The sequence below is a fragment of the Brachyistius frenatus genome, unplaced genomic scaffold (genome assembly GCF_029030835.1).
Source record: "Brachyistius frenatus isolate BFR_SWC_R1_liver_20210118 unplaced genomic scaffold, ASM2903083v1 Contig_77, whole genome shotgun sequence".
NCBI classification, from domain to species: Eukaryota; Metazoa; Chordata; class Actinopteri; family Embiotocidae; genus Brachyistius; species Brachyistius frenatus.
Window position 1 is genome coordinate 1,134,460 of NW_027210676.1, and position 27,106 is coordinate 1,161,565.

The following is a 27,106-nucleotide window of genomic DNA, read 5'->3' on the forward strand; positions in this document are numbered from 1 at the left end:
GAGAGCGAAGTGAAACAGATGATGGAGTCACGAGGTGAAAAGCTATCCGTTCAAACTGATACATGGAAATATGATACGGCCGCAAAACGCAACACCGTGTTACATGGACCAGGAACCAATAACTGGTTTCTGCTACTTTACTTTTGCTATACGGATGGAATAACAACACGACAGGATATAGGGATGAATAAAATACAGTTTTAGTTATTGGGTTAATGCAGAATAGCCTAACAAAATTAAAATCAGATAAAATTGCATTATAGTTGGCTGGTAGCCTATACAATTTTACATTCGTTTTATAGCCATTTAATTTAAACCTGAAATCAGCAAATGTTGGAGTTATCTACCACTTTGTGCAATAACCTCAAAAACCTCTCTGTTTGTGTACCAGGTGCTCATGGTCAATTGAGGTCATAATACGGTTGATTAGCGCAAAATTGTGCACAGAAAGATAGATAGAAAATCTATTAATAGGTTAAATGTTAATTTAATTATCTCAAGATAATATAATATAATAATGATTTTAATATGATGAAATTACAGGTTAATTGTATTGACATTAAGGAAAAAGGAAGACTTGAAACATCTGGTTTCTAACATGCAAGGCTCAATACCAACCTGCCAAATGAATAAATAAAACAAAAACAACAACAACAAAACAAACCCAAAAACCGTCAGGTTTACTGTTTGTTGATTGCCAATCATGATATATTATTTGATTAACTGCTTTGATTTGTTTGAAGTTAAAAATCATTAAGGCCAGTCCTGCATTACTATAAAATTGTTGTTGACCTGTGGTGGCCAGAATGCTGCGATAGCAACAAAACAGGGTTTATGATTCAATATATTGCCATATATTGTCATATTGAAAGCAATGGGCAGCTGTGGCCTCGAGCTTTAAAAGCAGAGCTTGGGACTGAAAGGTTGCCAGATCAATTATTGCATCAGCAAGGGAAGTACCTTTAAGCATAGCACCTATACCCAACTGTTGTCGTGGGGTGTTCATTTCTCGTGTGTTACCGTGTATTTAAACACACTGTACATAACATACTGGCAAATAAAGTGATACTCCTTAAAACGCAGCACAAACTGAGCCACTGTCTGTCATAATTCTCTCCAAATCAGCACAGTGTTTTGGGGAATAGGTGACGTATCAAAAGCAATCATGTAACCCTCATACATTCTCCTGATATGGAGGAGGAAGAGGAAGAGGATACAGAGAATTTGGGATTGAAAAAAACTACAAGCGAAGGAGCCCTCTAAAAGTCTTCCACATGGCATACTCATCATTCACCCTCTGATAGTAATTATGCAGTCTTTGCTCAGTGGGTTGGATCAGGCTTTTACTGAAGTATTGACACTGTGTCAGGATTACTCAACTTGAGAGTAAGGAGGACCCAAATGCAAGACAGAGGCAGGTGTTCCTTAAATAGAAAGCTTTACTTAAAGATTCAAAGAGACCACAAAGTCCTGGCAACAGATATACAAATAAAATAGAAAGCTGACGATTACGTCCAAACAAGGTCAAAAATACTCAAACTGCAGTCCAAGGCCTGAAGTCAGAACAAAAAAATAATTAAAATAATAATACATTTCATTTATGTAGCACTTTTCCAGGTACTTTGATACAACAGTGACTTTGATAATCCAGCAACTGGTATTTTTAGACTGGGAGCAGGCTTTATATACGGATAACTGATTACTGAGTGGCTGCACGTGTGGCTGTTTGGAGAACAGGTAACAGGTGTAGCAAGACGTCCTCTTCAGCACATAGAGCATCAGGTCATCCTAAAGTTACAAGAACTTACGACGCAGGACACCACGGATCTACAGATAAACTCCAAAAAACCTGCTTAATATTTATCATTAGTTGCTCTCTGTTTAAATGAATCTCACATGTTCCCGATCGTCGTAGAGTTATCACGCTCTGTAGTTTGTATTAACCTCAAGTAAACTTTAAACCAAGTGAAGAAGTCGTACTTGTATTTGAGAGTAATTGAGTCTAATTATCGCCTGCAACCGACAACGCCGTTCTTTTATTCTCTCTCTCGGCTACGCTTATAAGAAGTGGTTTTGGTGATGTAGTCAGGATAAATCCAGTCATATCTTAACCTGGACAAAGCTCAGAAGATCCATTTGGCCAAACCTGGCAGCTTTTGCATCACTGCACCCTGGTGGTCGATCCAAGACCCAACGTGACCAGCAGATGAAGCCTGGACGGGACGCCAGCTGCGGGACTCAACACCCACAGCACGACGCCAAACTCCAGGCCCTGACATCCGCACGGAGGTCCGCGGGAGAGAGACTTGTCTGAACGACTGGGACCACCCTCCAGTAGGCATAATCTTTCTGATTATTTTGATCCATGGGGTTGATGTCTGATAGCTGATTTATCCAATTCTAAATTCATAATCTCTCATTTACGTCAGGAACTAGCTCCATTTTAATAACCTAACTATTATTCGTTCCCACCATCACTCCGTTATAGCTCAGAAATCCTGTTCATGACATCCATGATCCATATACTATACATATATACACGTATAGTTTATACCTTTAGTAAATATTGTTCAATATATATCCTTATGTACTTGTTTTTGTGTATTTCCTGGAGTATATTGAAAGAAAACATTGAAAGCAGAAGTCACGGTTCAGACTATGTTAACTAATCACTTTTATGGGCTGTACAGCCTATTGAAATTAAATATTGATTATTTCTGCTAATATAAATCTAATCCGCTACACAGGTGAGGTGGGCGTGGCAGCCAGACAGAAAAAAACATGACACACCCTATGCCCCACATCTCAGTTCACAGGACCTGGATGTAATAGACCCTATACATATTAGAAAATCATTTCCAAATCCATTGCCAGATTAATGTTGGAGTTTTGAGATACTCTGTGGGGGGGGGGGGGTCCCTTACTTAATCTCCTCCATACAGTGCCTAGATCAAAGATATAGGTGTATGACTTTTGAGTTAGCTTTTATCTGATTTTACTACAACAAATAGTTAAAATAATATCAAGATATTTAAGTGAATTCATATTTTTTTTACATTCCTTGGCCAATTTATTTTAATTTAGTTTAGACTGTGTTTGCATAATCCTGGATAAAGAAAATAAAAGCTCGACAACAATTTTTTTTTGTTGCCACAGAGCATATTAATCACCCCGTGTGTAAAGATTTATATCATAAACTGATACTAAAATAAACACTAAATAAAGTGATGCAAAGAAAATGACAACCAACTCTGACTGCAGTTGCCCTCTAGACCTGAAATTAAGTTATTTTTCCAATATAATGAATTCTTGTTGACACATTATATCCTGACAACTGTAACTTAGGTTTCAACAGTATCCCACTTTTGTTTATGGCTGTGTATTGTTGCTTGCTTGGACAGAGAGTTCCTCATAATGTTAAAATACTTTCAGATTATATTTTATTTCATCATATTATATGAGCATGATGTCAATTGATAGATGATCTACAAAAACACTTGAGACAAAATGCCCCTGAGATAAAATGGATTTATTAGCAAGAGGTAACTGGGAAACATATTTTTGTTTATTTGTTGTTATTATCATCTTCATATCTTTTATTCTGGTTTTTTTTCTTACAAAACTGGGAATATTTCTTAAGCTGTGGAAACATGAGGGTTGAAAGATAATTTTCATACCACTGGGTATTGCTAACAGCAAAATGTTTATTTGTTTATATACCTTATAAGAGTATGTGCATGTATAAGTGTATACAGTATAAGTATATAGTATTATTCTGTCTGTGAAGGTGTTGCATGCCTACCACATGAGCTTCAAAAGTGTACTGTACATACATAGTAAAAATACATACAAATATTCACAGAATAAGCACTACATTACTATATTCCTGCTAACAGAAATGGTTATAGACAGGATTACAGTATAAATGCAAAACACTTTGAAGTTGTCTCCTACCTCTAAGTCATGGTTTCAAGACTACACTGTTGTAGCATTTTGTGTTAAGCTTGAGATGCAACTTATTTTTGAAAGGATTACACAGTTCCACGTTGAGAAATATGCCAGGTTGCATGTACAAAATGTACAGCACATCTCAGTGAAGTGAATTAACAACAAAGTACAAAATACTTTCCCATGTTCATATAAAGAGCAGGTCACTCTCTCTTATACTACTACAAAAATAGTGTTTGAATGCTGCAGGCAGAGGTCATTCACATACATTTTATCATAAGTTTTAACAGCAATGCATATAACAGAGTGATATACAGTCACGTTCCACAATCACTGGAACAGCAAAAAGGACAGATTGTCTTTTAATTACAGAAGAGCAACAACCTTTTACTCTACAGAAGTAGAACCCGAACCTGAAGGTACAACACTTACCACACCGCATGGGATCTTTTCAATTTATCAATAGAAAAAAAAAAAGAGAACTCAATGAATTCAAGCGAAGGGAAAACTCGCTGAAATGTACTAGTGTACTTTAAGTTTAAATTAGATGACTAATCCATCATCTTAAATCAGACCAATCGCAAAAGATGTAACCGTTTTTTTGTTGTTGTTTTTTTTTTTATCACCGTTTTGTTAAACTGATTCTAGAGATTTAAGTGATGAGACTTGAGGCACCTCATCTGCCAACAGGCTACGAAAGGAGCGTATCGCTTTACAAGAAAGAAACAAAACATTTTCAGTTGATAATAACATGTACTGTATGTTAGAGCAGAGGTTCCCAACCCCTGGGCTGTGGACCGTTACCACGCCTTGTAACATGTACAACTGGTACCAAAACAGTTTTAATCATCATAAAACTATTAAAAAAATTTTTTAAGTTTATGCAGACTTTCCTGCATTTTTCATCATGCCCCGTTACATTTGATTTATAATTGTCAACATTTGTAGTTGTTCTTAAATTTGCTCTACGGATACATTCGCATTGACAGTCCCAGAAACAATACTCACATTTTTAGCCATGCTAGCAGCATGTGAGACCCTCTGAGGGAGCTCTTTGCTGCAGACTGTGGGTCATTTTAACAAATTGGGGACAGATATCTGCCTGCTGACATCGGTGATCCCTTGACTTTACCATTAGCGACAGCAGCTCTGTTATATTTGTTGTGTTTAGTTAAACATCTCAACAACTGTGGGATAGACTGCCATGAAATTTGGCACATAAATTAATGTGCCCCTCAGGACGGATTGTAATAACTTTGGCCCTCTCAACTTTTTATCAGGTCAAACTTTTTACTGATACTTGCAGAACCAACAACATTCCCATCAATTTCACTCGTATGTTTATTGCTAATTAGCGGATATGTGCATGCTGTAACATTAAACTGAGATGCTAAACATGGTGTTCAGTATTCCTACCAAACATCAGCATGCCAGCATTGTCATTTTGAGCACAAAGCACCGTGCCACAGAGCTGCTAGCATGGCTGTAAATACTAGTTAATAAAATGCTGAGTTTGTGAAGTTACCAGTCTGTCATCAGCACTTTTCAGCATTCACTTAGTATTTTTTTTTTTTTTAATTTAGTAAATAACCACAGTTAGACCCAGAGCCCTGCTTTTCATTTAGTGACAGACTCGGTTGTCACAATAACCCTGTCAACATAAAAAATGTGAAGTGTTGAAACAGTTGGGAACCCCTGTCTTTAGAGTCGTGAGCTTACATGAACATACAAATCCCTCTTGTTTTGTTTGGGAAGCAGAGAGACACTTATGCTTTGGATACCTTGCTGTCATTTCCTCTGATCATTGTTCCCTATCTTTAAATACAGGTGTATTCTCTGTGCTCTTTTACCTGATTTTATGCAGTTCATTTTTACAATGCTACATTGGTTGCAGAGAACTTCAGTCATCAATAAAACTCAAGCCAAGAGAACAACAGCCAGCAGCACAAGTGCTCAGAAAGTGCAAATTTGACACGGTATGACATAATGCAAAATAATGTCATTGGTCACTAAGAAGACACAGTGCATGCGACTAAAGTGACCTCTATTATTATACTTGAAATACCCCAAAGGAAAAAAAAAAAAAATCCTTTAGGCAGGTGTCATCATGGCAACGAACCGAAAATATACACTAAAATGTTTTGTGTCGTCAAACAACCTTAAACATCTACTGTACAGAAGAGCAAATATCGCAAACATGTACAACTATACAAAATGTCAGTGTATGTTAACTCGTGTAATATTAACAGAGAAAATAATGTGGAGAACCACCTTTCCCATCAGTTGGGCACTTTAGGCTCAATTCTGAGTGAGGCTTCGTACATGCTTTCTTCATCCAGAACAGAGCTCATATCCAGTAGATACTGGGCTACCTGAAACACAACAAAACAAAGGCAAGTTTAAGGAATTTTCTCTATGAAATCAATCTTTTTAAACAGTACAAAACAACTCTGTTAGCCAACTACAACACATGCTACCACAGCAGCATGTGTCTCTATTATAGTGCATGATCAGGTCCATGAATGAGAATTTTTTTTTTCCCCACTTTATTTCATTTAGCTAATTTTAGATGTCCAAAGAAGAAAGTTACTTGGAACTTTACAAAGCCAAATATTAGACACATTTTGTAAACAATTAATATATTTGATCTGTTCTATCAATGTTTTCCCCAAGTTTCTATCCTGTCAATCGTCTCAACCTTGTCAGCAACTGGTCTATGGTCTGTGCATTCCTTTACCTTTGGTTGGAGGTCAATCTTGTATGATGTTTGTTGAAACTGCCTGATTTCTCTGATGATATGAGAAATCTGAAAGAAAGAAGTGCAAGAACCAGGATGTTAACTTCTTGAATGTGAATGTGAATATTAGTTTTTGGTATGAGAGGTGAACAAACATCTCACCATCCTCATCTTTGAGAAGTTGACCAGGTTGTCTTCGGTGTAGTTTGGCGTTCCCTCCTCAATGAAAGCCAGGTCAGTGAGGTACATCCCCAGATAGGGAACACAGGGAGGGTCACAGCTAGTGGGGAAAAAAAAAAACACTCGTCATCTACTTGTACTGCATATTTGGTTTATCAATCTGGCTCGAAACAGTGTCCTTAAACTGAACTCACTTCTTCAAAGCCTCTCTCAGGTTTTTGAACCTCCCCTCGGACGAGACCAGCTTCTGCAGTTTGTCAATCAATCCTTTTGTCTAGGAAAAAAAAACAACCAACATGAACACATTTAATAATTTTAGTACGCACATCAAAAAGACACAACAAAGCAAACGATGTGTGTAGAGATAGGCACCTGCTTGGAAACCTTGAGCCAGGTTTTCTTGAGACGGAAAACAGAGCTGCGGTTCAGTGAGGAGGTGATCTCGAGCACAGCGTTGTAGTTATGCAGACAACGGCAGATGTCAGCCACAGCCACCCATTTCTCTATGACTGCTACCCGAGTGACCACGTCCTCACAGTGCAGGATCTCTGTGGCAATAAGGTTACTTACCTTGGGGAGGAAGGAGAGGGAAAGAAGTAGTTTGAAAAATCAATAAAAGTTACAGAAGATGATTTGTGCCTTTTTGGGACTTTTTAAATTGGAACGTACATCATTGAAGTGCTTTGTAGTTCTCATGATATATGGTGTCTTCTCATTTTTGTCATTCTTCATCCAGCCTTGTCCAAAGAATTCCCTGTAAAGTGAGCAAATCAGAAAAAGGTGAACGATAAATTGGTGTGCGTGTGTGTTCTTCTTGGCCACAGATTAATTGAGATGTGACGGCACTCACTCATATGGGATGACCTTGAACACTAGGTGGTCCAGCAGAGTGAGCTGCTCTGCAATTTCCAATGCAGAGTGGTTCTCAAAGGAATCAGCTTTCCCTCCTCCAACCTAAGAGACACAAAGCAGCGTTACGACTTCACCAAGCAACTTAGAAGGCAAGTCAAAAATACAACATTTATGCACATTTTAATAAAATTAGTTATCTTGATGTTGGTAAATGGCCTAAGAAAGCCTGATTGCTTCACAAAGTACAGCAAAAACGATGAAAAGGAAATATTTAATAGTTTCATTTCCAGGTTTCTTTGAACTGAGCAAGAGTTCAGGGATCCTGATTTTTCAGCCTCTTCAAGTTTTGGATGAACCTGTAAGACCTTTAAGGAGGCAAATCTACTTCTCAATTCATGTAAATTGGAGTGCTATTCTCCATTGGCATTAATTGCTTCTAGCATCATTTTGTGTTTTCTGACTGATGGAGATAAAGGTGGATATATTTGCCATGTTTCTGTTAAAGTCTTGCTTCTTACCTCTATCCAAATCTGCTCCATGATAAACAGATGCTGTCTGAGATCACTTTGTATTACTACAGTATATGCTGTGCTACATTTACATTTTTTTTTTTAAATTCCTGTGGATTTAAAAAAAAAGTGCTTTCTGTTAACAACCCCACAATGCAGTGCTCAGTTTGCTGACGAGCCATCAGTAGCAGCCTCTGACTTCACTCACTAGTTGGGTCACGTCTTCGAGGGTGATCTGATTATCACCATGATCTTCCTGCGTTAAAGTCCTGACAGACAGGAAAAAAGGTCAAGCTGTGAAAGTTGTACGGCATAATGAGTCAATGAAATATGCCGAGCAGTACTTATCGGTACCTGATGATGTTGGCTGCTGCTTTCCTCTCCTGGGTCAAAAGTTCAGGATCGTGCATCACTTCCTCCAGGAAGGCAATAACTTTAGTCTTCAGCTCGTTGTTACTGTCAAAGTCCTGAAGAGACAAACAGGTTGCTTAATATATACTGTAGAGTTCTTTACGTTGTTGGTCATAATTAAACAAAAACTCTTCATTAAGATTAGTTGTTAATTTGAGACATTGCTGCAAATATATTTTTAAATGTCTCCTGAAGTGACTCAAACAAGCCTTCTTTGTGTTACTACTACGATACTACGATACTATACTGTAATCGCAGGTAAATGTGACATATCACCAATCAAAGGCAGTGTTAATATTATGGTTATTCAGCATTGCAGCCAGACTGCAGGTATAAACTGCACGTAAACGTGATCTAAACTGTGTTTTACCGGCGAGTGTTTGGACACCCAGTGCCTCAGCACATTCAAGACTCTGTTGGTCGCAGCTCGTCTGATCACAAACTCTTTGTCTCCGTTTCTCTGATCTGTTGGAAAACCTGCAGAAAATATATGACATGAGAGGCAACAAAGATCACCGACGTTGTGCGACGTCAATGCCCTGCAGCTGAAGCTGGACTGCAGTTCTAATGGGATGATGGACAGTGGATGTGTGTACCTGTACTGGCGAGGGACATCCGTCGATATTTTTCCTTGGTAGGGGTGCCCTCATTGGCTCCAGCTGTAGCAATAGCAAAGGCGGAGGCAGCAGAGAGGGCGCTGCGGTTGCTGTCCAGCTCTCGACACGAGGACATCACCATGCCATTGTTGTAGGAAAACAAGGAAAACTCTACAGAAGAGCACAGTTTAAAAAAAAAAAAAAAAAAAAAAAAAAAACATCTGAAAACTGGCAAGGTAAAAGATAAAAAGCTGTACAATTGATATTACTGAGCATGGCTGAATATGTATTGACTGCAGAATGGTGTGCATCTCTTTGTACAAGCCTCCACTAGGGAGCACTGCAGACCAACACAACAGTTTCCCTCCAGACTTTCCTTTACAAGAGGCTTTGATATTCAAGATGGTTGCAGCTAAATATAGCCACCAAATATCAGCATAACAGAGGAATCAACAGATTCTCTGCACTCTGCTATGTTTAAATCCCGGGAACATAGACAGACCGTAAGCAGCTAAGAATCCTACCCACTGCTCCACAATTTCAGCTAATTCACACATTCAAAAGCAGGCTTTGCTTTTAAAATCTATTGTGCAATTTTGTCATGAGATTCAGAAGGCCCAGATAATCTTGGCTCCAGCGAAACAGCCTCATTACCGGGGGCGGCAGGGAAAACACGCTCTGGATGTAGTTGCTATGACACAAGTTTCCCTAACACCTACTGAAGCCAAGCTTTGGCTTTCCCTGCATGTTCATAACCATCGACCAACTAATATGTTTCACAATGGCATGTTTTTTTTGGCCTTGCATAAAAGCTATCAACCCATTGCAAATGATGGCTAAGTGAGAGCTTGTTTCTTTTAAAACAATTAATCTGCCTCTTTCAGAATGTAAAATCAGGAGTATCGTCAGCTGCAGGCTTTGTTTTTTATTATGTGTTAAATAAATTGGGGGCTAACTGGTGGGGGCTCTGGATACAGGTGCCATTTCAGTGTGCAGTTTACAAGCTTTGATATCAGACATTTAATTTGAATTCATGTCACTCGACAAGTCTAGGACACAATGTACCTGACGAGTTTTTGCATTTGATATTTTTTGGTGTGGTTGGAGACTTGGTGGGAGACGCTTCTGGGTCTCCGTCATCACTCTGGTTTTGATCATTATCAGTTTCTTCTCGTACGGAGAGATCTGTATCATAACAAATGTAAGGTAGTAAGTTGTGAGGTCGTTGAAAACATAATTACAGCAAAGCAAAGTTGGAAGAAATCTGCTGCGAATGGCTGCACCTGACCCACCTTGTTTAGACACTGAGGTGTCCTCCACCTTGTCCTTCTTGTCCTCTCCCTCATCAGAGATTTTGCTCGTGATAGGGCTGGACACGTAGAGTTTGTTGATGTCCAAGGTGGTCTTGCTGAATGGAGAAACGGAGGAGTACATGCTTGCATAGCCGTTTGAAGAGCAGCTGAGGGCAGCCAGGTCAAGAGCTTTGCCCCCAGTGATGATGGGGATGTTGAGGGAGAGCTTGCGCCGGCGGTTCGGGGATGAGTTCTTGGCAATGGCTAGAGGAGGAGGGGAGGAAAACTTTCTGCTCGCCCTGGGGGAGCTGGGAGGCTCTCCATACAGGAGTTTACTGTTCTGACTGCTGGCAAAGAATAACTCCAGAGACCTGCATCAAGGGTGGACACGTACATTGGATTTTAGGACATAGGAATTTGGCAAACCTACTCTGTTTTAAGAGCTTAGCTACACAAACAACACCTCCATAAATAATTTATGCAAACTAAGTTAGCCCAGCAACCAGAAATCTCTTTGCAACGTCATCTCGATGTTTTAGCGAAGGATGCATGCTGCAGTGTTTCAGAAAACCTCTCCCACTCCCTGCCACCCTCCTGGCGACCTCACGGGTTCCCATAAATAGCACAGCGAGTGATACTGCGCATGGCCGCTGCTGACACAAGCAGCCAAGTCTAGGTGTCTCACAGTGACATGACAAGTGCCATGGGAGAGCATGCTGCAGGGCGTAGACATGGAGAGCTCCCCCTGATCTGAACCCCACAGTGGGGCCCTCTGTCAATATTTCACACTATGGATCTTCTGCAGACAAGGAGAAAGAAAGGGGGGGGGGGTCCTGCAGCACTGAGGTTGGTTGCCATAGAGCGACAGAGACCAGTTGAGACACTCCCAGGCAAACAGTAGGGACTGGACCCAATTACTGACCTCAACCGATGAACATGCATAAATATACAAATGTACACTCACACACACATGCATGGTGTTACAGAATCGGCTTCTTCTCTGTGCTCACATTAACAGACCATCTCCCTAAATACACACAAACAAAACTTCCAAGATCAATGGACTTCCAGGTTTCCAGCATCACACACAGTATTTCGACACAAATTCTGTCCTATGTGACACACACAATAAATGTCCCTGAACACCACACAGACTTACTGTTCATCCTCTAACTCGAAATCAAATTTAAGTTTGCATCGTGACATGACAATAACTGTTCAGTGTGGTCAAATGGGTAGTCTAGTGATTCCGTTCGACAGTTTTATAAAGTTGGAGGACTTGAAGAAACGGGTTTCCGGCATGTTTGGTCATTTGTTATGTGACCATTTGGAAATGTATTTACAATAGGATGTTGCTAGAACTGCTATTTGAAGTCACCGACTCGTGAATTTGTCAATTTTGGTTTTCCAGGAGAAAACATCTCTACTAATTTGACAACACAGGCACAGCATCTAGAAATAAAACACTGCAACAGCAGTGCGTTGAGCTCATAGGGCCACCACAAACTCCTCCGTCCAATGTCATAAATTAATTTGTGCAAAAACGTACAAACTATAATTTTTTTTGAATAAAAGCAGAGAGAAACACTTCTTATGGTTGCAGCTAAACCCAAAAGTTTGACATTCCAGCTCCTTGGCTCCTGGATTTGCATCACATTGATTAGGGGATGACAAAGCTCCACATCCTCATAAATCAATCTCATCTTTATGCACAATAGCAAGCTCTGGAGGGATGCCAGACACCTCTAATAAGATTGTTTTTTTCTATTGTAAGTGCTGTCAACAACCTCGCAACACTCAAGTCTGTCTAAATGTAATGTGACTCACCTAGCAGGGATGGCACTGATAGGCTTCTTGTAGATGGTGATGAGTTTATCTAGCACCACATCAGCGGTGGTGAAAACGCGATACGAGTGCAGGAAGGTGTTGAGGAAGTCGATTGAAAGGAAACGGAGATCAGTCAGTCTCTCCAGCAGGCGCTCGACGCTGGCGTAGCGGATCTGCAGCACCTTGCAGGAGTTCATCATCTTACTGAAGCGGATATCCACATCATCACAGTACAGACTTGAATCTGACCTGTTAACAAAACGGACACAAATCAGAAAAAAAACAAAAAACAGGAGCAACTGCACATGCACAGAGTTACATGCAAAAAAAATAGCTTACTTGATCATCTGTGGTACTGTGACTTTGGAGTTGTCTTCAAAGGCGTTCATCATCAGGCCATTGCAGCGGATGTTGTCTATGCACTGCAAGACACGTGCAGTGGAAGTAAATGGACAGGACAGAGGAAATGTTAGTGAGCTCTAACGTGCGGGCTTTCGGCCGACATCCTCGGCTTCTTGTCTGACTGCTGGAGACTGATATGTGTTGACATGCCTGGCTGATGTCACTGGTCCATGCAGACTTCTCCTGCCTCGAGGAGGCCACCAGGATGACTGTGAATGACTGGCTGTCCTTTGGCTCCACGACAATCTTGAAGTCCAGGTGCTCCATGTCCTGGCCACTCTTGTCTGATTTTGCTTTGAGGGGAACACGAAGACTGCATATCATTTTGTCTGCAGATTGACACAGCTATACAGTAAATACACAAATATGTTGATTAAAGTATACTGCAGCAATTTTTCCAAAAATATTTCTCGAAAAAAAAATCCAACATTTGGTAAAAAAAAAAAACAGGGCAGTCTGTCTATCATCGCATCATCCTTTTAACAATAATAATTCTTATTTTATTTTTAGTCTACCACTTTCTGGTGATACTTCCTACATTTGTAGCACTACTTTTCAATTCTTCCAAATACAGATTATTCAATGTTAATCAATTCTAGCTAACTGTAGTCATCATATGTTATATAAAACACCATACATGGTACATATGATGCATAGGTCTGTGAGCTAGGATATAAATTAAACACTCACATTCATCATCTGTCCCCTCAGGGTCCTCCATAAGAGTGCAGTCTATAAGTGAGACTACTCCATTCTGCAAACGGCATACAATATACATTTAGTTTCTTCACACCAGCCTCATTTGACTCAACATCACGCAGCATTGCATAATATACCAGACATTATTTGACTGCTACTTTAAATTTGAAACTTCTTTTGAAATATCCATCAAAGTGAGCAGAAGTGTTGTTTTGAAAGGGTTCAGCAGCATCTCTACTGCTTACACATATACAACTAATTTAAAGGAAGTTTTTTATTTGTTTGCTTTTTTGTGATACCTTTGTGAAAGGAATAATAATCAATTGCAAAGTGTCAAATCCAGCGCAGAACACGGTGAAGAACTCGTCAAAAATGGGTATATGATGTTCTTTATGACTTCTTCACTATTAGCAAATGCTATTGGGAATGCCTTTTAGATTTCCGGCATGTAAAACACGCCTGGCTTCAAACCCCACTGCGAGCTTTTTGGAAACAAAGCTTTTTGTTGGGTTGATTTTGGTCATATTTTCTTCATTTTTGTGCTTCTAGCAGGTAAACATTGTTGTATGGTTTCTTTTTTGTCTGTTTTATGTTTGTTGTTGTTATTATCTACTTTTTTGTGCTGTAGTATGTCTCCAAAGTTAATACAGCTGACTTCTTTTTAGTTGTTAAAAAAATCATTCATCATCATTTCACATACAGTGCTTCTCTGACTTGAAAGACCAGGGGGTAGAGGTTGATGTAGTGATGTGACATACTATAGGGAGTTTGTACAGGGTGTTTTATTGTGAGATTTTCTCTGCTTTTCCTTTGTCTGACTTCCTGCCCACCTGATCTGCTCTTCTGTCAAAAATAAAATAGGCCTGTATTTTTTGAGCAAAAAATGTTGTAATAGTACTTATGGTCAGCAATTTCACAGCAATAGCCAAACAGGGTTCAATTTCATGAAAGTCTTACAGATTTTGACTTGTAAAATGTCTCAGAAAAAAAAAACAACTACTTGGAAGGCCTTTATTTAAAAGCTTTTTGGCTCTTTTTTTTTTAGATCCCAAACATCGATCACGCTGTAAAGTAGAATAACAATACACCACTGCTCCATTACACAAATCATAGTGACATAAAGCAGCTGGTTTCAAACATGTTAATGAGCCTTTGTGTGTAAGCTTGTATGAGCACATATAGCTCCAGTGGTCATTGGCACTGATAAAAACCACAAAATCTCTTTAATCTGCTGTCAGATAATTTGTTCACTTTAGCTCAGACATTCAGGGCTTTGTAAGATTGTGATGTTGGAAAAAAAGGAGCAGCGCCACTGCCAGTTTAGCAGCTCAAGCCCACCTTGGTGAGATGAAGCTTTCCCCCAGAACCCCTGGTGCAGATGATTAAATGCTTGGAGAAGAGAAAGCACTGCCTCTCCCCCTCCTTCTTCAGAGACAGAGAGCCTAGTCGCCCACGGGTGATCTTGCCCTTCTCGCTCATTGGCACCTGGATGAGAGAACCTGTATGCAGAAATCAAACAGTGAGTGCAAATAGAAGCAAGAGGGAGAAAGAAAGAGTGATATATGTATAAATGGAAAAGAGGCAAGGATAGGGGAAGAAAGAGCAAGGCATCACTGGATAAACTAAATATATCAAACTGCTTGTCTTGCCTCCCTCTACACGCATACATACATGTACAGTCACGAGACACTAAGGATGAAATATTCTACCGTTTGTTTCCTCGTCCGTTAAGGCCTGTTGGGGACGTGTGACATTTAAAGTCCCAGATTCATCATCAGTTTGCTTTAGAAGAGTCTAATTACACTTAGAAATTAAAGACTCTCTTCATGAGGAGCACATGTTGTTCCCCAGAGAGAGAGAGAGAGGTGGTTCTTTTTTTTCTTTCTTTTTTTTTTAAACGGAGTACCCTCCTCTGAGTACAGTGCAGAAGATGTGAGATCAGACATGTAGAGGGACATGGTTGTGATTTGGCTTTCCTGTGGAAATGCTGGGTTCTGCAGTACAACCCTTGAAGGTGGGAGTTACCTTGTCTTACAAACGTCTGGCTGGTGTCGAGGAGAATCTCACAGCCCTCTACAATCATCCGCTCTATTGCCAAGTTCTTCCTGATGTTCTCGGTCTCGCTCACTTCGTCGTGCATTATTCTAATAAAAGGGACATTTCAGCATTCTCATTTGAAGTCTTCGGCTTCACAAGAAATTAATATTTTGAACACTTTAATGCCCTGGATTTTGCCTTTAAAGTTACATACATCTTATTGGTCAGGGCTGTTATGAAAACTGGGCAACCAACGTCAGTGGTATTTTGTCATTTGGTACATTAATATGAACGCATATATGGAACCAAACCAAGCCATGTCACACGATCATTTAAGATGTCTTTTTTTTATTCTGTACCTGGAAAGCTCCTCCAGCTTAGATTTGGCATAGTCCAGACTGTTTCTCTCGATATGTTCGTGAGGTGTGTGGGCCAGAAGTTCGTGGAGAGTAAGGATGTAGCGGGGAATCTAGAGAGATAGAACAGAAAGCAACAGGGGAGTCATACTCACTTATACGATCTTACATGCAACCACAACCAACACAGGAATACACACGTGCCAGCGTAATTAGAAAATAGATCAGTGGAGAGCACAATCTACACTCATCAGCACAATTTATTATCAACACAGCACAGCCTGCAGAAGGCCCCAGCAGACTGTCAGGAAACTGCATGCCTTGCCAGAAAGGAGCCATTATTAAAACCTGAGCTCTAAAAACAACCACTTTTTATAGACATGAAAAACACAACAAGGCTTTTCTGAACCAAAGCAGATAAATGCCTGCAGTTTCTGTTGTTAATCAGTGATGCTGCAATATGGAGCATCACTAAGATAACCAATGGGGCTCACAAGGGAGGTGGGTCTTTAAAGCCAAGCGCTGACTGAGTCACAATGGCCAGAATACAGGACAGAAAACATTAATGAAAATGGAGCTTTAGGCCAAGTGGAAATTGGTCAAATTTTGTTATGTTTTTATTTAATCCTACTGTCTCCTCAGATAATATTCAGATCTCCTCACTTTTTGCACGCATTGTGCCCTCTCTCCTTGTGCTCTCTTAATCTTTTATATGGTGCCTGGCAAACATCTTGCAGGCTGCCATATGTATTTAATCAGGAGTGACTTCTAGTTCTGTCTAGCTACTCTACTACAGGCTGTTGCAGAGATGGTTGTCCTTTCTGCAGGTCTCCTATCTCTGCAGAGGACTTCTGAAGGTCTGTCAGGGCTTTTGCAAATTTATGCTGTGAAATGTTTTGTGAATATCTCAACTTAATATCTAACTAATCTTAACAATCCAGAAGGAAATAAACAACAAATGTAGTGTTAGGTGTTCAATTAAAACACCCGTCAGTTGGCTCAACAGTGAGAGTCGGTTGCAACCCGACAGAACAAACCTAAGACTGAAGTCAAAAGTTTTATGGTCCAAAGTGACATGTTTTAGATGTATTAGAAAAGCATGGTGATGGACTGTTTATTTACGTTTGCCTTGAAAACACTTTAAGCTTTGAACATCCACAAAACAAAGTAGCCAAGTGCTTTGCAGACAGCTACAACTGGGTATCATTGGCATAGCAATAGCCATCTAGTATTAGGTTGGTGAAATATATGGCCCAAGGGTAACATTTATACATGGAGAGAAGAACTTGGCTTGGTTTGTGAGAGCATAAAATTAACGACAAAATCTGGCTCCAGGCTGCACCTCTGCAGCAAACAAATGGGTCTGCCTTTATTTCTTGTGTATATCAGTGAGACAAATGGGCTAACCTGAAACATGGGGTAGGTGAGGAAGGTCTCCAGAGTCCTTTCCTCACAGTCGGGCTTGGCCTCGTACTGCTTCAGCAGCTTGTCAAAGTCTCGGTTCTGCTTGCAATGAGCCAGGATCTGTAGGCTATACTGGTGGTTCCTCACAAACTCCTGGTAGATGTTCAGCATGGGCAGCAAGATGTCGAAGAGGTCAGCTGTAGACGGATCAGTGACGCAAACGTTAGCGAGGGCTTCTTCTGTGGTGTAACTCGTTATCACCTTTAATCATGCCTCAAACTGAACAAACTTCAGGATGGACGCATTATGAAAAAAGATCATTCTTACCCAGCACTAATGTTGGCCAGCTCGCTATTCTGGCTTTTAGACCCTGGTAAAATATCTGATGCAGAAACATGATGGTTTCACTGAAATAAAAAAAGATAATGGAAAGAAATATCAGTGAAACTATTTTTTTCTCACCTCTAAGATAAATGATGAGTTTGAGTTAATAATTTTGATGATACCCTGTGAAGTTTGATTTTCAGTCTCAAATTTCAAGGTGATTGAATGACACTGTGGCTTAATTTTGGAATTGTCGAAAGAGACTGCATTTTTATTGTACTGGATTGGAGCTGGAGGACTATATCAGCTTGGGTGACTGTAGTTGTGTAAACAACCAAGAAAGGCTAATACATTTAAAATTCAGCATTTCTTCTTTTTGTCAGCAAATTTCAACCAAGTCATTTATCTTTTTAAAAGGATGACAGATATGCAATCTGCATGCAGAACCTCAATTCCAGTAATTAATCCATCAGGGGAAAGAAAAAAAAATTAAATAGTCTTGGAGAAAAGTCCGTATTGAGAAAAGTGTCAGTCATCATTAAATGCCAGTCAATAGTCTGTAGGAAACCAGGAAGGGTGCTTCTGTGACATGCATATATCAGTATTTTATTGATGTTTAGCATTTCTGTGTTAACAGTGTTAGTATTGTGCACCCCGACAGTATCCTGTGTCCCAAGCTTCTGTCCTTACTGCCCAGTAGTTCTGTACGTGTTTGATTATGGGTCAGGTCGGATCTGATATTAGCCACAAAAACTGCTGTGCATTTGCAGTAAGAGTGGTCCGAGCAGGTTTTTAACACAAATACAATTTTGTGCCAAAATGATTACCAAAATTGCACTGCGCTGCCTAATCAGCATATCCAGTGTCTCAGCAGTCCCTCTCCTTCCACCTCGGCACAAACATGTTTGTTTGGTGCCAACGAATTACCAAACAGGTGCAGGCACAAAAAATAGACTGCAGGAAAATTGCATAGAAACTGTGTTTGCCTTGGTGCTGTCTTCAGGCCTGTGGAAAAGTAGAGCCCTTAGTCTCATATCATTTTAAAACTTAATTTTCTTAATAAAAGGTACAAGTACGGCCAAACAAAAGTATTCATCCTCTCGGGACCATAAATGCTTGTCATAGCTTTTCCGTCTCTGATTTTGAGACGGTGAATATTTTTAGCTGTTGCACCAGAGAAAGGTCAGAGGGTGACCAAAAAACCTTAATTGTCAACAGCAAGTTTCTGTCACAGGAATCACTCGTTAGTTTTTACACAAACAGTACGTAGTCATGATTTTCAGGGTTTTCAGTAAAAATTGTTGCCATCTATCTAAGATAATATATCATTACTAATATTATAGGTGGTTTTCTTCTCTGCAGCATGAACCTCAGGTTTCATGACAAAGTCTGTAAGTGTACAACAGTTTTGTGAGCCTTTTTTTTTTAATTGTTTCCATAAGAGTTAAGAGATGATTTAGAAGATGATTATTCAACGTACTCTAACAATGTCAGTAATGTCAAATGGAGAACTGACCATAGATCCACATCTTTGCAGACATTGGATGAGTCTGCCACCGTTACTGTGTACAACATTTTTATAAATGCTTTTGCTGTATTTCACAAGTTATTTGTGGCAAAACCATCATTTGCTATGATTATCATCAAGTTTTTTTTTGTGTGTGTTGTTTATAGTACAGAAATACTTAGTTTGTAATCTATTGGATTACATGGTGATGAATTGTGTGTCCAGCAGCCTGAAAAATCTGAGCCCATTGCAATAACATTTTTACCACATGGATATCCTGTAAACTACAGCACAGATTTGTGAGTATTCATATTCATATATAACTAAGCTTTTGGCACTGTTTTTTAATTTATGATAGACCACTGCCTCCGCTATCCAAGTAGTAACTCAATCAGAACCACAGCAAAAGCTACCTCTCCTAACGGTCATCCTGGGGCCCGTGGATAGCAACATGAAAACATAATCACTAAGCCAACAGGTGAATGTACAATAGTTTATTTTGTAGTATAACTATTCTGGAGTTTTTGTACAATTAACCGGTTTGCTGCGTTTTCAGAGCTGCTGTTTCAATGCTGACTGAAATTGGTTATGCGAATATTTCACTGTGGACTAAAATCTTGCGTGCATGCACGTGTATCCTCATGTGTGCATGAAATACAGATACATCCAGGTTCTGGTCATAATAGCGATTCTCCACCTGATCACTAATGATCAGAATCTACCTTGAAGATGATTATGTTTTTCAATGCAAACAGAAGAGGTCTGTGGGACAAGATGAGCCAACCTGTTGAGGAATATGCTGCTGACATCATCGTGGGTGATCGGTGGCTTCTTGGAGCTGGCAGCCATGCGTAGTGGCCTCAGGAAGTTGTTCACCAGGATATGAAGCTGCTGGACGTACTCTGCCTCCGAGTCCAACATGCTGAACACCACCTGGTTCCTCTTCCTCATGCTCTCTGCATGAGGTGAGCGGATATAATCCTGGATGATGGTCTTCCACTTCCTCCTGCAAATCCAGCCTCGCAGAAAGCTCTGGACCTGCAGCACACAGGGAAGACTGTCAACACCGCAATATACAATCTATGACATGAAGCAACAAGTTTGGATGACACGATTTTACCTTTTTGATCTTCTTGATTTCTGAGTCGTCATCAGTGGGGGTGGCTGCAGGGCTGGCATGTATCTTCTCGTTGTCTTTGAGCAGCCCAGCAATCTGCCACAAGAAAAGACTAATCATTCCCACTTGCAAACTTCTCTTCTTCACACTTACTGTAGCAGCATGTAAACAAAGTGACTGAGTCAACAGGACAGGGACCTGACAGCACTGTCAACACTGAAACATTAGCCTGACTAAACTAGCTGTGTTCACTTGGCTGGTAACTCGGCATTGCTTTTACTAGTATTTATTTACATTCATAATTACAATCATCATTTAACAGCTATATGTAGCAATCAAACTGTCCTGCATGTATGCTGACAGGAGGTAAACAGGTTGTTGAAAAAAATCTGGAGTTGCCTTGAACTGTTTGAAGCTTCAGTAAGTGTCTCCATTTACTTTGTAGACAGGGAGAGTTAATTGTCATTGCATTTCATAGAGGAGATGCAATATAAAGCAGTGTTCATGCATATTCAGAACATAATTTGATTTGAAGGATCACATTTGCACATTAAAGTAAAATGACTATTTGATCTGAAGAATACAGCTGGGAACAGGGCCATGCTGGAGGCATTGTTTCTGAGAGGAGATGCAAAGTGGAGAGCGGTTGGCCTGAACACGACTCTCTTTGTGACGGGGCTGCGCTTCCATTTCTGTCCTCTCGCACGAGTTTCCACATACGAGACAAACAGAACAACAATCAGCATAATCCATCATTTTCCCACTGGCTCAGCTGTTATTTGTTGTGCTGGCAGGTCGAGGCGCAAATGGGACGCAGACAAATTTTGGTCAGGAATGAAAGTGCAATGTAAGAAGCAGTGGCAATATTGTATTATTGTGCCAGGAAGTCTATTTACAGCACGTCTGACTGATATTGTGTGTGGCTGCCACACATTTGTCTGTAGATGGAAAATCCCGTAATCCATGGCTATTGTAGTCGAGTCAAAGAGGACAAAATCTTGGATATTTTAACAACGCTCCCTTTAGTACTGCGGATACCAATACAGTAAACGGACCTCCATTAGAAGACCAAGCTCAGCCAGAAGAATCCAAACAGATACTCCTGATTATAGAAGTTGCTATCTGTATCGGTTTATGTGGGAAAATTGTGTTCGGATCTATACTGGAAATGGTTTTCTGCTGCCATGTGTACATTTCGTACATCTTTAACTGCCAACATTATATCCTCAGTAGCAAAATACTTTACCCATTTAACATTGAAACAGGATTTTATCGAGTATAAATAAAGGCTGTGTAATTGTTAATTGTCCCAGAAGAATAGATTTACTGGAAAGAGACCAGTAGGAGGTTTTAATAGTCGTTCAAAAAAGAGGTTCAGTTGGCCATGATGCCCGTTTTTTTTCTGAAAAACATGAGGTTGTGTCTGGAGGCCCAGATGAAAATGTCTGAAGTGTTAAGATTTGCACTGAATAAATAACAATCATTTGGTTTACTCTGATGCTGAATAATAATTAAAAAAAAAAAAGTGATTCTAAAAATAATTTTTAGCCTAGATCTGAAATAAAAAATTGCATCTTTTTTCCTGTATTTTAAAATGGATTTATGGGCTTTTGTCCCTAATGCACACTGAATATCCTGACGTTGCTGTACAAAGAGAATTGACCTGATGCTGTGCTTAGGTTTAACTGAGGTCGCGGTGGGACGCTTGTGGCGAGGTTTGTTAATCTGCTGTGGCCAGGGTTGGTCAATTTTACTATGTATTTCTATTTGTTTACATCCTGACTCTTGAGCGTAAAGAAATCACAGTGAATATTACCTCTGACTTAAGCCTTTCGATCTCTATTTCCCCATCTTCTATCTGTTGTCGAAGTTGCTTAGCAACTGTTTTCTCCGTCTCCACAATCTGAAGCAGATGAAGATACTTCTGCATGAGAGTCTCATGCTCGGTAGCCAAGTTTCTGTAACTGTAACAAACACACACACACACACACACACACACACACACACACACACACACACACACACACACACACACACACACACACACACACACACACACAGCTTGAATAATGAATTTCATACTGCATGCAGTTCCATCTCACTTCAAAGCAATCAAGTTTTTCTTAATAACAAAGCATTTTTCATCAAATGTCTGTTATTCCTCATATTTTAACCCCACTTTTGAAACCATGGCAACATTCACTACCAACTGTGCACATCAGTCAAAGATTACTTACCCTCCACCGACTAATTCAACTTCTAATTGCCATGTTGCACATTTCACTGTTGTGTGTACCTTTACCTGGCGTGTGATATGGCAGCCACCCATTCATCGCAGTCTTTTACATCTTCTGTGCGTAACTCGAGTGACTTTTGGTTTTCGTGGGTGAAGCTGACTGTGAAATAGTACTGAAACAAACGGGGGGAGAGGGTGAGGAGTTCAAGTTAGAAACAACAGGACTATCATTAACCTGACATGTTATATGTTCCACACAGAGAGGTGCATTCATTATGGGATGCCTTCTAGATAAATCTGTTACACCGTGGCTTGACTGAAGCTTCTGCACTGCTTTTGCCTTTGTGTTTGTTCCGCTGCCTCGCTGCCGCAGACATCAAGCGGGTGATTTAAAATCGCACAGAGCCTGGGGAAGCCAAATCTTCATCGCCCACCAGTGCAGTTGATGGAGCACAGTGAGGGAAGCCTCCCCCAGCTCAGTTCCTGGGATGTCTCTGGTTCCCAGGAGGAAATGCCATAAGACATAGAGGCTGGAGCCACGGCCAGTTACATAACTGCGCGGTACCTGTTTCCTAGCAACTCCAGTCAATGTGAACAGTTGTTCACAGCTGTTTTTGTTGCGTTTTTATGTGTCACTCGATTGTAGATTAGCTCTTTTCCTTTCACGCTGGACTGATTGTGATGGGTGAAATGAAGAACTTATGTGCTTTTGTTTTAACTTACTGATCATATATTCTGCTCATCTAGGAGTTAATACTTTAGGATATTTTGACGATTTTTTTTAAAGCATGATTGCTATAATATTTAGCATTCGTAACCCTTTTTTAGTTTGTTAAAGTCTCTCCTGTGGTTTAAGGGAGGATTATTACTTTGAGATCAGTAGTGGGGAAATGTAACTAACCATGAGAGTGAAGTTTCTCCAAAAAGAAAGACATTTTCAGAAGCTATGTAAGGAAACTTACATTTTCTAATACATTTTGCTGGCATTGCTTTTGTGCTTATATTTAAATACAACTGAAAATACTCAACTTTTACATTTCTCAGAAAACACACAAATGCTGCTAAAATCATCTGAAGTCTGAAGATATTCTTAAGTATTTTCTCATATGAATCATTTGAATTTATAAATAAACCTTGTCCTTTTATCTCAAATTTGCACATCATTTTTGTAAAGCCTTTTTTATGGCAGCTACATGTTGTAAACATTGCTTATTAGAAATAATATAAATCACAAAAAGTGAGCTTTGGATAAAACAAATCCAACAACTTTCAGTGACTCTTTCCTTTTGGACTATCCCGACCACGTTGAGTGAGACCAGATTCTAATCTTTGGCCTGCAGATGTTCAACAGGCGCCTATCAACCTGCAACTGATCATCATTCATGGATGACTGCTCTTCCATCTTCACATTCATTAGGCATCCATCATACCGTCAAAGAAAATCTATTTCCACCAGAGAGGCATGCATGTTGTTATAGTTTTCCCTCATGATCTCTGAGAGCACGGTGAACGTCTGGTGTCAGGCGATGTTAAGCACAATGTCTGCTATATATTTATGGCTGAGTCATGCATCTTTAAACATCCATACTGATATTAACAGAGGTCTGAGATATTGATAACTCCTTTGGTATTGATACATTTGTATTATCTGAATGAACATTAGTCAGTCTTGCTTTGCCGTGGATAAGAGTGAGAGGTAAAGAATTATTATCAGTCATGTTTTTATCAATTGATCCATGAGTAGAATAATTATCTTTGTTTAATTACTACTGTAATTATGGTTTTATTGCAGCTTTATTGTAAAAAGACTTTCCTGATCTGTATGATGAAATATGTACATCCTTGTATTCCCTGGAGACTGAAGTGCTAGTAATAATTCTATTTTCTCTTTAATGAGGAGCTTTAATGTGGAAGTTAGTCCTCCCCTAACCAATGTCACTGACCCCAGGGTTTCTTCTTTTACTGCTACATATTAGCCAGAACTTTTGATTTTACAGCTCACTTTTTCGCCAGCCATCAGAGCCATCACTCAGCTTCTTGTGTACCTGGTTGAAGTGCTGCTGTTACTCAGTGTGAGCAAGCAGGGCTTTCTATAATTGGACTCTGATCCCTCCAAGGTACTACAAGGAACAGATTTAGCTCAGATAGTGCTCACATTAATAGGAGAAATGCGACACACTGCTGTTTTCTCTCTGTTACCCTGCCTCTTCCAACTGCATCATTCTTTAGGATGCAAATAAGGGTTGCCATAGAAACCTCAGGCTCAAACGCAATATCATTTTCACACTAACTGCATTTGAGTACAAGTACAATGTAGGGATTATGGTGGATTGATAAAATGTTGCCTCAAAACCATAAATCCAGGTAAGGATAGGATATTTGGGGTGTGTTTTCTTTATCCTTTTTAAGATATTTGTTTGTTTACACTGAGAGGTAACTCTTCAACAGCCTGTCATGTCAGTCATATTAGTTATATACTATTTGTGTGCCCGTGTGCTTGTGCTTTTACTCTGCGAGCAGGATTCGCAGTACAAAGAGATTCAACACATTTTTGTGTGCTTTATCGTGAATTCAAGATGGCAGAGCTATGGATCAGGCTTTTCTCAGCATGCTCACATTTATGCATTCAAATTGGCACAATACAGAGGAAACGGCACTGCTGACAAAAAAAAATAAAAAAATTCAGGGAGTTTTTTTTGGGTGCCTTTTAAAGCAACCGTGAGAGCACAACATTAGCCAGTGTGTTGCATTCTGCTTTGTCAGCACAAGGGCAGCTGTTCACAGGAAGAGCCTGGACTCACTTTGGATTGCAGCCCTATCTACAGAGTCCGGCACAGAGCCGGAGAGAGAGAGAGAGAAAGCGAGAGAGAGAGCAGAGGGAAGCTGGCAGTACTGGAGCATTATGTTACTCGACTGTTTATTCACAGTAACAGCGTTTACAAGCCAGTTAACGTTTCTACTCCAAGCTGCTGTGCTCCTAATTGAACAAGCAGCCAGTTGAAATCAAGCAGGATCAAGTAAATACTTCATCTGCAGATATTTATGATTTAAATTGACAAATCGTGCTACCGCGAATCATTCATAAGGAATTATAACGGTTACCATGTATAATGCAAATGTAACCTCCAGAACGAATAGTCCGGACTGGATAATTTCATTCAGGTCATTCAGATCCAGAGCTGACTGATCACTGGCACCCTGCTGCTTCCTGAGCCTTGGCTGTAATTTTATAAACTTACCACAAGATGGAAACCTTGAGACCACAACTTTTTTTTTTTTTTTTGCATGTTTTATTGGTAGGAGCATTAGGTAGGCTATAACACTCTCCGCCCTAAAACGTCAAAAACATGATGACTGAAAGTCAAACGCAAAATATGTGACCAGCCAGAATGCAAATGATTCTCTTCGATAAGTACAGAGAACCATTTGCATGTCTTGCACCGCTGAAAACTACCTCAGCAGGTAGAAAAAAAAGAAGAAGAAAAAAAAAAAAGAATCAAGCACAGGTTTGGTGCAACCTAGAAAAAAAAAAAAAAAAAACACTGCATAGCTTATTGCCAAGCTGCTGTAATATCATTAGGTGTTAATATTGTTACCTCATCATTAATGCCATGCATGGATTACATAACGTGCAATACAGCAATCTGGATCCTTGTGCTATTCTGCTGCACTGCATTTGAGGTCATCATGCGATGGGAAATCAAAGAAAATGTGCACACACACACACAAAAAAAAGGCGCTTTGTTCGGAGTTCAAAGGCATTTAGAGCAAATGTTACAATCAGTATTGCACCCCTTCGGGGTTTTAGCAGGAAGTCAGAAAAACAATAAAACAGAGAAAAAACAGAGGGAGCGGAGTATGTGCGTGTGCGTTTGTGTGTGCGAGCGCACGCGCACGCTCTCCCTACCTGCTTCTCCAAACACTCCTTAGCTGACAGCGAGGGTTTCGGTGAAGGCGCCCTGTCGCATACGCACCCCTCCAACAGGTATAATCCCGAGGGTCGAGAGCTGGACTCGTTCTCGAAATAAAAGAGCATATTCTGTAACAAAGCGAACCACTTGGTGTGCCATTTCGTGTTGTCTGAGCTCTTTTTGCTCAAGCACCCTCGTCTTGTGCCGTCCTTCTTTGCCAAAAGCCCCAGGTAGGTGACATGACCATCATTAAGTCGTATTCCCTTCTGCATTTTGATGAGGACACTTCAGCTGCACAGGGTGGATGGGTCGTTACATCCTTCTGAAGTCGCTCCAGAGGGGAAACAAAAAACAAAAAACAAAATCAAATAAAGAAAGACAAGATGTTGACTTTCTGAATGCGGACCTCTTGCAGCAGGCTTGTCCACTCGGTCCGACGCATTCACCGTGTTGGCATTTAAGTAAGAAGAGAGGGAAAAAAAGAGGAACACAAGTCCAGCATCCTAAAATATTTCACTCCGAGCGCTTTGAAGGTCCACATGATCCGATGGTGTGGGGAAAAAAAGAGGGCCGACAAAAACAGTCGCAGACGCAAGATGAGAGGAAAAGGGGGTTCGAGGTTTGTCCTTTTCTCACATGAAATCTCCAGAAACCAGTAGGCTTGGTGCTGAGCTAGGCAGTGCTGGGTGAAGTCACATGACGCATGCTTGGGAAAGCAGATTTCAGGACCTTGGACAGGGACGTCTCAGCGAGATGCCGCA

The 27,106-nt window shown here is 40.2% G+C and overlaps 1 protein-coding gene across 1 annotated transcript; it reads right to left on the bottom strand.

Moving 5' to 3' along the window:
• Positions 1 to 3,510: 3,510 nt before the first annotated feature.
• rasgrf1 (Ras protein specific guanine nucleotide releasing factor 1) lies at positions 3,511 to 27,106 on the bottom strand. The gene is made up of 27 exons (XM_069708689.1): positions 26,342 to 27,106; positions 22,501 to 22,607; positions 22,015 to 22,162; positions 20,202 to 20,294; positions 19,866 to 20,119; positions 17,578 to 17,657; positions 17,254 to 17,447; positions 15,850 to 15,959; positions 15,479 to 15,597; positions 14,792 to 14,952; positions 13,445 to 13,508; positions 12,905 to 13,047; positions 12,692 to 12,774; positions 12,353 to 12,601; positions 10,526 to 10,896; positions 10,299 to 10,418; positions 9,234 to 9,404; positions 9,008 to 9,114; positions 8,581 to 8,693; positions 8,435 to 8,495; positions 7,716 to 7,819; positions 7,535 to 7,619; positions 7,238 to 7,435; positions 7,060 to 7,139; positions 6,848 to 6,965; positions 6,686 to 6,754; positions 3,511 to 6,320 (listed from the first exon to the last, which is right to left on the bottom strand). The coding sequence occupies exons 1-27, from the start codon at positions 26,615 to 26,617 to the stop codon at positions 6,228 to 6,230; spliced, it is 3,771 nt and encodes a 1,256-aa protein (XP_069564790.1). The 5' UTR covers positions 26,618 to 27,106; the 3' UTR covers positions 3,511 to 6,227.